The sequence below is a fragment of the Chaetura pelagica genome, unplaced genomic scaffold, assembly GCF_000747805.2.
Source record: "Chaetura pelagica isolate M959 unplaced genomic scaffold, ChaPel_1.0 scaffold417, whole genome shotgun sequence".
Taxonomy (NCBI): domain Eukaryota; kingdom Metazoa; phylum Chordata; class Aves; order Apodiformes; family Apodidae; genus Chaetura; species Chaetura pelagica.
The window spans coordinates 388,896-400,010 of NW_009953966.1; the positions used below are offsets into that span (position 1 = coordinate 388,896).

At 39.2% G+C, this 11,115-nt stretch overlaps 1 protein-coding gene across 2 annotated transcripts in view; it reads right to left on the minus strand.

The window, feature by feature from the left end:
- Nucleotides 1-11,115, minus strand: part of ELMO1 (engulfment and cell motility 1) — a 268,680-nt gene that overhangs the window by 247,955 nt on the left and 9,610 nt on the right. For both annotated transcript variants that reach the window (XM_010002153.1, XM_010002154.1), the window contains exons 2-3: nt 6,737-6,777; nt 5,693-5,765 (exon numbers count right to left, since the gene is read on the minus strand). In XM_010002153.1, the coding sequence (XP_010000455.1) occupies nt 5,693-5,765; nt 6,737-6,777 (114 nt within the window). The remainder of the gene's footprint in view (nt 1-5,692; nt 5,766-6,736; nt 6,778-11,115) is intronic.

Below are 11,115 nucleotides of genomic sequence, written 5' to 3' on the forward strand. Positions count from 1 at the left end.
ACACTCGATTCAAGGGTCTCACCTCACCCTTACATCAGATCACTAAGACTCTTCATTAAGCAAATTTAATGAATTGAAGTGGCACAAAATTATCCCCCCTTACCATCACCTCCAAAAATTGTGAAAAAAATGCTGTAGCCAGCAGAAATGAAGTGCAGTATCTTTTGGGGAAAGTGAGAAGAGATCAGAATCTTCCTCCTTCACCAGTGAGCTGTGATGTCTGTTCACTGCATGTTATAAAATTATCCATTTAAATAGAGTGGGTTTTAAGTATGAAGATGACTCAAAGAGCAGCCAGATCTTACACAGACCTGTTTGCTTGCTATCAGCTGAACCCAAACAGTCACACTGTATCTCTAGCATAACCATACCTTCTCTTCAAGTGCTGTAAGAGAAGACAAACATTTTCAGAGCCTTTCCTCTCCACTGATTATTTGTGAAGCAAACTTACAAACTAAATTCAAGAAAACAAGCACTTGATACATCTCATCAGCCATGATGCGGAACTGGCAAATTAATTAGAAGACACTGTCATATCAAATATTTTAAAAGGAAGCAAGTAGAAGAACTAAAATGTCATGGTGGCCAGAAAGTAAAACAGGTTGACAGGACAGAATCAGTTTCTTTGGAAAATTTAGCATGAACCTGAAGTCCTACAAAATGAGTCCTAAAAACTTGGGACTAATTTGCTACGAGAAGAATGAACACTCTTCTTGAACTCAGCCTGAACGAAAAAGGATAGAAAAGTGATTTAGAGTACAGATACTCCAGCTCTGCTTCTGTCTCCTAAAGAAATATACTAGTGTTAGCTAGTTTGTACTGCCGTCCTCAGGGCAGCAATACCAGCATTCAACTGGCAGGCAGAAGCAAGGCCACTCTGCCCATGATTTCCCACAATAAGCTGCTCTTGTTTGGAATTTCTGCAGGGCTGTGCAGATGCCTCAAAATACTGAGAATTTTGGGAATATGTGCAGAAAACAACATGTCCTATCAGTGACAAAGGGAAAACTGGGCATAGTTTGGTCTCAGTCAAATCTAGATTGGAATCTGCCATTTATGTAACACTACTAACAAGTAGATTATCAAGAGTAATGCAAAATGGCAGATATGAGGAACAGAGCATTTAATGCATTTCTCCAGTTCCCAGCCTTCATGCTACTTCTTATTCTCAGGTGCTTAGGAAGTACCAAGTCCTTCAGTGAATGAGAAATGCTCATTATTGAGAATGTTTATTTTCAACTCACTGAAGTTCAAATAAACCCATGAAAACAGGTGAATATTAAAAACTTGAAAGAAAAAAAGCAGAAAAAAACCTCCAGCCCTACTATTGCTCATTTCTTGTCCTGTCATTTGCATACACTCCCACACAGGGAGTCTGTAGTGGCATGATGGAGTTTCACATGAATATACAATTACAGGCTGCATTCAACAAAAAAATTGGTCACAAGCAAAAGCACCTTTGAGAGAGAACAAACACCAGGGGCTCTTATACAGGTTCCCAAGGCTCAGGGAAGGCAGGGAGGGGGGGAAGTGTGGAATGATGTCCCATCTGCAAACACAGCAAAGAACAGAGTAATAAAAACAACAGTAAGGTGGGGGCAGCCCCTTGTGCAAAACAGCACAAAAGTCTCTCAAAATTAATGGAGAGAATTCCATGTCTGCTCTCCTCCAGTTCATGCAGTAAGAACTTAAAAATGAAAAGGAAATGTAGGAATCGGAGAAGGAAAAAAAACAACCAACAAGGAGTGTTCAGAGGCATCAGCTGTAGAAAACTGAGCGCAAGAAAATTGTGACTGAACAAAAATGGTCTGCAGTCAAAAAAAAAACAGATTAATGAAGTGTGCTTATATTTAAAAGAGAACTTTTAAAAATGGCACCACTATCATCACTCTGGGCCTCACATAGCTCAGAGCTGGCTAACAAAGCAACTCACAGCAAGAGTGATTTAGCTTTTTGTTTCAGATTGTTGCTCTGGTGCAGGGTTAAAAACCAACACATTTTGCCTCCAGCAGTGAAACCAGCTTGGACAGTATTATTCACAGGGGTTTATGACACCTTTAGAACTGACAAAAAAAAAACAAACACCAACAAATCAACTAACAACATCAACAAAAAAAACACAAACATGTTTGTGGCTGCAGTGTAATTTGAACAGCTGAAATGGTCCAGCTCCTTAAGGATATTTTTATTTTTAGAGAGAGACTGAGCTAACAAAGATCGCACTTCCTCCAGACCCAGAGCCCGTGGTGGGCAGTGTAGGCACACAAATGCATCTAGAGGAGCCAGACCTTGTTTGTGAGGCCAAGGTAAAGTAGCAATAAGGGACCAGCTATACCCACCAAGGTGCTGCATGAGCTACTTGGATGCCTGTCCCTGGATTCCTACTACTGCCAGCAGAGGAACACAGCAGACAGATTCCAAGCTCTGGTTTTCAGCCCAGAAACACACATAGCACACAAAATTGTACAGCCATTTTCAGCTCCTCATATAGCATTTTCTGTCCTAAACCTGAGCTCATCCAAGCTACAGTGTTCCTGAGTTACTGTGACTGATGTACACAAGCATATAAACAAAGGTGACTTTTTACTTTTCTGTTACACAGTATCTAACACAATGAGATTCCAATTCAGAAGTCAGGCTTTTAGATCTTTGACCTACCAAAGAAATGCCCCTCCATGATAAGCAAGGCCTTTAAAAAAGAAATACAAGCCTATTAATGTTTTAAAATAAATCAAATACAGTATGATCAAAACACCAGCTAGGCTTGAGCATAAGCACTATGCCTGCTTTGTTTTCTTGTCCACATAACCTCATACTTTATTTCCCCCATTTAAAAACAAACAAACTACTAAAATGCATCATTTCCACCACACTTTCAGGGAAAATACAACATTTCCACCACACTTTCAGGGACACAGATAGGTCCAAGCCAGAGGTCCAGAGGCAACAGTCAATCACAGAATCACAGAATCTTAGGGGTTGGAAGGGACCTCAAAAGATCATTGAGTCCAACTCCACTGCCAGAGCAGGATCACCCAGAGCACATCACACAGGAACCAGGTGGGTTTTCAATGTCTCCAGTGAGGGAGACTCCACAACCTCTCTGGGCAGCCTGCATCTGCTATGATTCTATGATCTCTAGTAGGAACCCTGGCTGACTCTAGATCTGTTAGAAAACCGCCCTTATGCTGCCCGAAGGAGTTATTGCTTCTCCTGTAGAGGCATTTTTCCAAATAATACAGCCAAAAAAAGAGGCAGAACTGCTTGGGTGTTGTTTTTATTTATGTATGGTATAATCAAGAAATAAAGGTCAGCTACAAAATATAAAGAGTTCTGCATATGACAACCAAAACACAGATGCGCAGCTTGCCACCCAAAACCAAAAATATAACTGGAAGCCATGTGTTGGCCCACATTTGTTACATTTTCATTTAAAAGTTTCCTGTTACTTTATACAAGAGTTCATTAATTATTTTTTTGTTTGGTAACTTTAAACATGGTGATATTTTAAAAAGTGGTCTCTACTTCAAAGGCTCTAAAAATAAGCAGTCACCCAGGCTCTGCAGGAACATGACCTATACATGATGTTTTCTGAGTATGTGCAGACATGAAATTCATCTTCAAGAATAGTGAAAATTATTAATTTATTAGAAGCTGTCATCATCACAATAAAGCTCTGCTCATGCCCTAGCAAAAGGCAGATTAAAGCAACGCAGGCTTTAACAATTAGTGTTGTAGCTTCATTGAAGTGCACGTTTGCCCTCATGCCTGGTGTTTTTCAGGTTTTCATGAAGAAAGCAACAACATCCTACTGCACACAAATGAGGGAAAGCATGTAGAAGGGGTGATGGCCTATGTAAGTCTCTCTTTGTAGCCGCTAACCAATAAGCAGTGATAAACAGTGAACAATATCTAATAAAAGTCACAGACATCTGAGTAATACTGGTGGCATTTAGAGCTCTTCTCTCTTATTTATGTGACTCAGAGTCGGAGACTCTGCATATTTTCTGTAGGGAATAAACAAACCCAAAGTCCTTTCTGTCAGTACAATCCAAAATGTTCTAGAAGGCCATCATTTTCCACCCTTATTGCAAGTTACAGGCAGCCAAAAGCCATCATTTCTTGCAGAACAGAACACATCTCTCCTCTCCAAAGCTGCAGGATCTTACACACCAAAGGTTGAGGCAAAGCCTGGAAGATTTCTCCAGCTGCATCAGGAAATTCCTTCAACAAGCTGTTTAATTCCAACTTCTTGGAAATACTCCCTATACAATCAGAGTATTAATGCCAACAGGCCAGTTAAATTGTGTCTGGCTTATTGGAAAACGTTGTGTCACAATTCAGGGCAATTAGCAAAGCAGTCTCACTATTTAATTTGGGTAGAGGCAGAAAACAGCAGCCCATAATTACTTCAACAGTTTTTCTTGTGGTGGCCTTTGAAGTGTCTTGTCAACTGAAACATGAAGAGAAAGGAGGAAAAAAACCACACAAGCAAAACAGCAGAGATCCCAAAACAAACTGTGACATATTGAGAAGATTTTTTTGGGGTGACAAACAGTTAAATGAAAAACTGAAACTGATCTGCTAAAGAAAAAAAAAGCGGCACTATCTTACAAGCAACAGCTCTAGCTGTCTTGCTAAATTTAGTCGTTGTAAATGCTTAACTGTCCTTAAGTTCCCTTTACTTCTTGGGTAGGGCTAAGAATTACAGAAAGAGGAAAGTTAGCTGTGTTTAGCAGATCCTAAACAACTGTAAATTCAGAACAAAATCAAAAGACCCTTCCTGCTTCGGAGTAAGCCAAATTAAACTGATGACAAGGTAAGCAAGAGGCAGCTACACCTATGGAGCTAAGCTCAGGTCTATTTAGCTCAAAATCCACTGGGAATCAAGAATCTGCATGCAGACTTCAATAGGTTTTGAATATGCTCTTTTCCCATTGCTTAGAAATACAACCTCTGCAGCACTGTGTACACTCTTCCAAACATTTTTTTTTTTTGCTTTTTTTTCATCATTTCAGTCATTTCAGCAATTCTATCAGTAACGCTAGGAATGAATGTACTACTCGGTCTTGTTCAGATGAGCATGTCCCATTTATTTAGACTAGACAATCCACTTTTATTACTGCTACAGCCATTTCATTACTCTGCTGAAATCATTACATCACTTCATGAATCAATCACCTCTTGCCATGTTATCTGGGGACCACAGATACTAAGCCAACAGAACATAAAGAACTGGAAAAGGACAAGACAGCAGGTGGGAAGGAGCAGCAAAAATTACACAGTTGCTGAAACTTATTTCTATCTGATCAGCCAAAGAAGGAAGTAACATGCACTGAACGTCTCCTCAGACTTCAAAGAGCTCTTCATGTTTTACATATTTCAATTTCCTGTACACCACTTCTCAGCAGAATGCTAAACATGCACAAATACCAAAGCTAAAGGGCTCAGGACTGAAGTCTTAAACTCAACAGATGTGAAGGCCCTGGCACATTCACATTTTTATTTGCCTTTCCAAACAGAACAGAGTAGTGCAAAATCATTAAAGCCAGGTGTCTTAGTACCTACCCTCTCATTAGCATCACTTTATATAGAAAATACTCTATACTTTTATATATATTAATTTAAAATAAATTATTGTGGCAAGCATTTTGATAGGCTATGCAAGAGTTGTGTTGAATAATTTACCTACCTTCTCTGTGATGTAGAAATTAGAACTATCAGCATGCTGCAGTGCAAATTGATCATGATTTGCAAGAGACCACCTTAGAAATATGAAAACATATTAATCACAAAATGAAATCTTAAAAACTCAGAAAGCGTCCTTTATCTAATTTTACTATGATCAAAAAAGTGATGTCATTCCCATGTATTCCTCATACTTTTCCATAGCTTTCAATGACAAGTTCCAAAATTTAAGACAAAAACATGCTTACGAAGGGAAAACTTCAGTGCAAATACATCCTATATATATCTTCCTTTCGCAGATCTTAAACAATTCCTTAAACTTGACCATGGTCAAGAAAGAAATTACATAACTAGTACCTTCCTTCAAAGGCAAAGACATAAAGGATGGAGGTAGGAAGGAGTGATAAAATTACTATAACAGACAAAAAAATAATTCCAGTACCAGGATTTTATGCTAGCTTATACAAGACTCAATTAACATAGTATGCATAAAATACCACCTTTTAAACCCAGTAATTTAGTGAATATAAACTAGTTTTTCTTCTGTGGTAGCACATGCTTAAAACACCACTTTCATCCCCAGATATTAACTAAAGCAATATATTTCTCTCAGCCAACTACTAGTTCATATTGCAGGACTTATGATTAGTTATTTCAGTTTCATGTGAGCAGTCATCAACTCAACCAGCTTACAGTAGCCACTAAACCCAGTGCTCAAAAACCAAAGTCATAGTCAGTTCTTTAGTTCCTAAACCCATGATCTGCAGGGAACACAAGCCAAAAGTGCATGGGTAAAATGCACCTCTGTATAAAAAGGAAAGTATAAATTAGTCACCCACATGATGGAGCTACTTTGTTAGGAATTCCATCTTGCAAATAATGGATCTAAAATACACTGCAAATGTAAAATCTGAAGAAAAACCCAAGATTTAAGAAACTAACAACTAGTCACATTCAGGATACCTAGATTTTCTTCAGAAAATCTATCTCCTGGTTGGCTTAACATAAAAAGTATATTCTCTAGTATGAACTATACAGTAAGACTTACCCATCGCAGACTTCTTTTATTATTGAGGACAGTGGCTTTTTCTGGTTAAGGAAAAAAGAAAGGAAAAAAAAAAGGTCACCCAACTGGAACAGCCCTGAGCTCTTAAGATATTATTCCAAAACCACTGACTGCAAAGAACAAAACAAGTTAGTGGTATTTAATCTTTTTATTTAATATCAGGCTTGACAGGACAACAAAATCTTCTGCTGGTTTGGTCTGATGATGTATAAAGACAGGATTCTACACATACACCCGCTGACATTATCAGCTCTTTTTGTCAACATCAGCCCATACAGCATCAACCCAGCTTCTCAACTGAGAAATCAAAGGGTCTTTTGTGTACACTGCATCCCATTACCCAACAGAAACAGAAGATTTAGATATCAACATGAGCATTTTCCATCAATGACATCTGAAGCAAGGAGACATTCAATAGTTTTAAACCTTCTTTTGTCCCTTTTAGATATGGTCATATGGTGACAGTAATCCTCTCTCTTAAGTACCCATGTGCAGGTTCCCCTCTGATAAAAACACCAGCTGGAAGGTGTTAAGATCCCAGATGTATCAGTTCTGCTTTATTCTCTACATCAGTGAGCACAAGTACTTGGACTGACTGAGAACAGCTCTGTTGCTTTGGGTCCCAAAATAGAAGGAACAGACTAGTTTGGTGATGTTGCAATGCTCTGAGTGTTTTTATAAACCTAGGGTACAAATGCAAGGAATTTTTAGAAGATTGCTGGCTAAAAGAAAATGCATTTTTATATCCCAAAACATAGATGAAGTTGTATGGCAAAAATAAACAGACCAAATTTCACCAGGTGGGTGACAACTGATACTTTTTCCTCCAGTACTGGGTGACCACACAATGTTACACAGATCTTCTGCTTCATGAAAATTCTCCAAGTCTGAAGAGCATAAGACCACTTCTCTACTTACTTCCAGTAGTCACAGTTCACTGAATTCTTAAATAGCAAACAAAACAAACAAAATACATGAAACCCACCATACAACCACCCATAAACCATCATAACTGTCAAAATAAGCTGTTTCCCTTTACTGCTTATAGAAAACTGATTAGGCTAAAAATTAAGTCAGTAGCAGGGTGCATTATGTGGAGGAAGAATTATTTTTCCCTTGGATTTTTTTTTTTCTCAACTGCACAGACAGAAACACAAAGAAGGGACTCTGGTCATGTCTGGATCAAGAAAATATTCATTAGTCAACGGTCAAGTCAGTTAAGCCAGTTAGTTTATAAACAGGCAAAAAATGTAACACACGAACACTTTGATCAAATATGAATTAAAGCATCTGCTGAAAGGACCTTGTCCCTGCTTGCCATACTGTCTCAGTCCTTGGTTTCTAGCCTTCCTCTTTCACTGCCATTACTATTTTCACATGACCATCCAGATGATCCACATCAGGGAACCCAATCAAACTAAAAACCGGCCTGATAAAAACGTAAAAAAACAGTAATTTTCACCTGGACCATTTTCCTCACCTGATGTGCTGTGTACATAAATGACCAGCAAATACCAGCACGTGGAAGAGAAGGCAGGCAGCATGAAACTGCTCCCTTCCACATGGAGCCCACATGTCCCTTCTCTACAGCAGCTTCTCTCTGGCTCAGCTCTTTGCAGACCTGTAGCCAGGCTGTGAAGCTGAACAGGCAGATCACACAAGAAAGAAAACTGTGTTTTCTTCCCCACATTTTTTTAGCACAATCAGTTCCATAGTCTGGATTTCTGTGTAATCCAGTATTTCTCTATTTTGATACAATTTGTATCTGGGATGTTCATTCCTTTCACAAAGTAAATTTATATCAGCTAACAGCTTTAATAAAATGGAGGCCAAAAAGAGTAACTTGCCTCTCCTCCCTATATTTCCAGTATTAACTTTAGTTTTGCATCAGAAACTAAGACAAAAAAACCCAACACTTTAACAACCCAAACTGGCAATAATATAAATACTGGGAAGGTTGGATATAATTACTTTTCAAACTATTATTTGGTACTTCTAAAGCCCTACCATCAGCTTTTATGTCTTTTCTTGATCGTACTCAACTCCTTCTGCCTTTTGCTATTCCATGCCACTTTTGCACTATTATATGACATTATTTGAAATTAAGAACTTGGACAAGACAACAGAAAAAAACCAAAAGCCACAACAAATCAACCAGAATCTGTAAGGCATGGTTAAAGAAGAGAACAAAAATGGCTCTTCAGTAATACAAATTATTTATACAGCCAGCCTTTCACGGTATGGCTTTGTTGTTCTGTGGTTCTATTGCTGCAGCACAGACAGAAGTACCATTCATTTCACAGCAACAGGATGAATGAAAAAAAGTGGAACTATTTGAAGAGACAGAGATTGCTTTAAGTGTAAGTACAAGTGTAAGGGTCTGGAAGGGATGACTTATGAGGAGTGCCTGAGGTCACTTGGATTGTTCAACTTGAAGGAGGCTGAGAGGTGACCTCATTGCAGTCTATGGTTTCCTCTATGGCACTGCCTCTGTGCCATGGCTCAGGTGGGGTCTGGCAAGCAGAGGCTGTGGGAAGGCTCTGACAGGCAGCTCTCCTGCCCTGCCTGTGCACAGCCAGGCCTCCCTGCCAACAGAACCCTTATTCCCTTTGGGAGTGACAGGCAGGCAAGTGACCAGCTCCTGCAGCCCCTTCCCAGCCAGCTCACAGCTGTGTCCAGAATCCCTTCACAGTCCTGCCACTGAAGGCTGTTAGAGGCATATCCATGCTTGATGGGACATGACTGTTTGTGTATAGGAATGTAACAGAACTAGAACACAAACGTGAGCAATTACATTTTTTTTCTTCTGGAGCCATGGAAGATGAGGTTAAGGCCTATTTCCATTCTCTGCAGAGTAAATCCACTCCGCAGGCCACTCAAAGACATGGGTATTTCTGCCTGGCTGTAAATATTTCCCTGATGTCAAAGAGAATGGACTTGATGTTTTTGTTACTTTAATCTTCATAAAATTATGTTTATGGAATTTGACAGTTCTGAAATGTCAAATTCAACTTATTAGTCAAGGTATTTTTAAAAATTCTTTACCATCAGACAGTAAAAAAATATTTCAAAGTTTTTCCTTCATAAAAAAGAGTATTTTGTGCACATGACTTTTGGGTTTTTTTGCCTCTATATCTACATATGTGTACCCTACGGTAATAAAAATGAAGCGTGCTTTTTTATACATTCTGAGATGCTCATTTAAACCTCTAAGAAGACTGAGCTGTAGTTTCAATGCATGAAATAACATATATCAAAGTAAATCTTATGCTCTCTATAGGAGATAAGCCACTTCAGCTAACCTATCACAGCCATCTGCACTGAACAAATCAGTTAATGTAAAAGTATTTTCCTAGGGCAGGTATTAAACTGATATCTGAAATCCAGTGGGAAACGTTAATGGAGCATTATGGTCTCGTGACTTATTGACTGTCTTGGTGGAGAGAATCCTGCCCCTGACACCAAGCATAGGCAGCACTAGACCAGAGGTGAATTTACACACACAGCAAAGATTCATCTGCATTGACTGGTTAGTACAGGTGTCCAAGATGCCAGCTAAGTGTAGTATGCAGTAATACCTAGTCTCCACTTCTGTGCTCCCCTGCATATGTCTCAGGTCACACCTCCAGGTTCAGCATCCACGGAGGTCCCTAACTTAGTCTTCTGAAGTACCTGCCCTTGCACTGTATGGGAGGTTACTACTTGTGCAGTATTTTGTAGCCCCTTTAAAATAACTTGCAGAACACAGACTTCCCACTCTGATTTCCTCACCAGTTTCATCCTGTCACGCCTATAGCTTGGGTTCCCCAAAGAGGTAACCAGATACCAGGAAGCACTAAGCACAGGCACGCAAGAGTTTCGGCCACTGTTTTGTTACAGGAAAATTGTGGGATGAGCAAAAGAAAGCTAAGAACATTCAATATACCAGTGTCAACTGAGCCTCAGGTCCAGTTCAAGCTACCAGTACACTAACCTGGACTTAAAGCACTTCCAAAACAAGTGTGTGTGAACTGTAGAGGACAAAGTCTAAATTTGGGTAGAAATAAGTGTTATATGTGCAGATCAGACATACCTTGATTGTGCTACACCAGGGAATTATAGATATGTGTTTTTTTAGGCCAAGGATGAACATCCTTCCTTTTCAAATTAATAGCTGAGATTAATACCTTTTTCTTTTTCTGGGTTTCAGTTTGAAGGTTTTTTTGAACAGTGATTAGGATATCACCCCCCCAGACTGACACCTCTTAATCACAGAAGTAGCAAGAAAAACTTTAACCCTTGCTGTCATTAAGCCTATCACAGAAAAACAGCAGATAAAGCACATCTGTTAGTGGACAACACCCAGCATTAAAAAAAAAAAA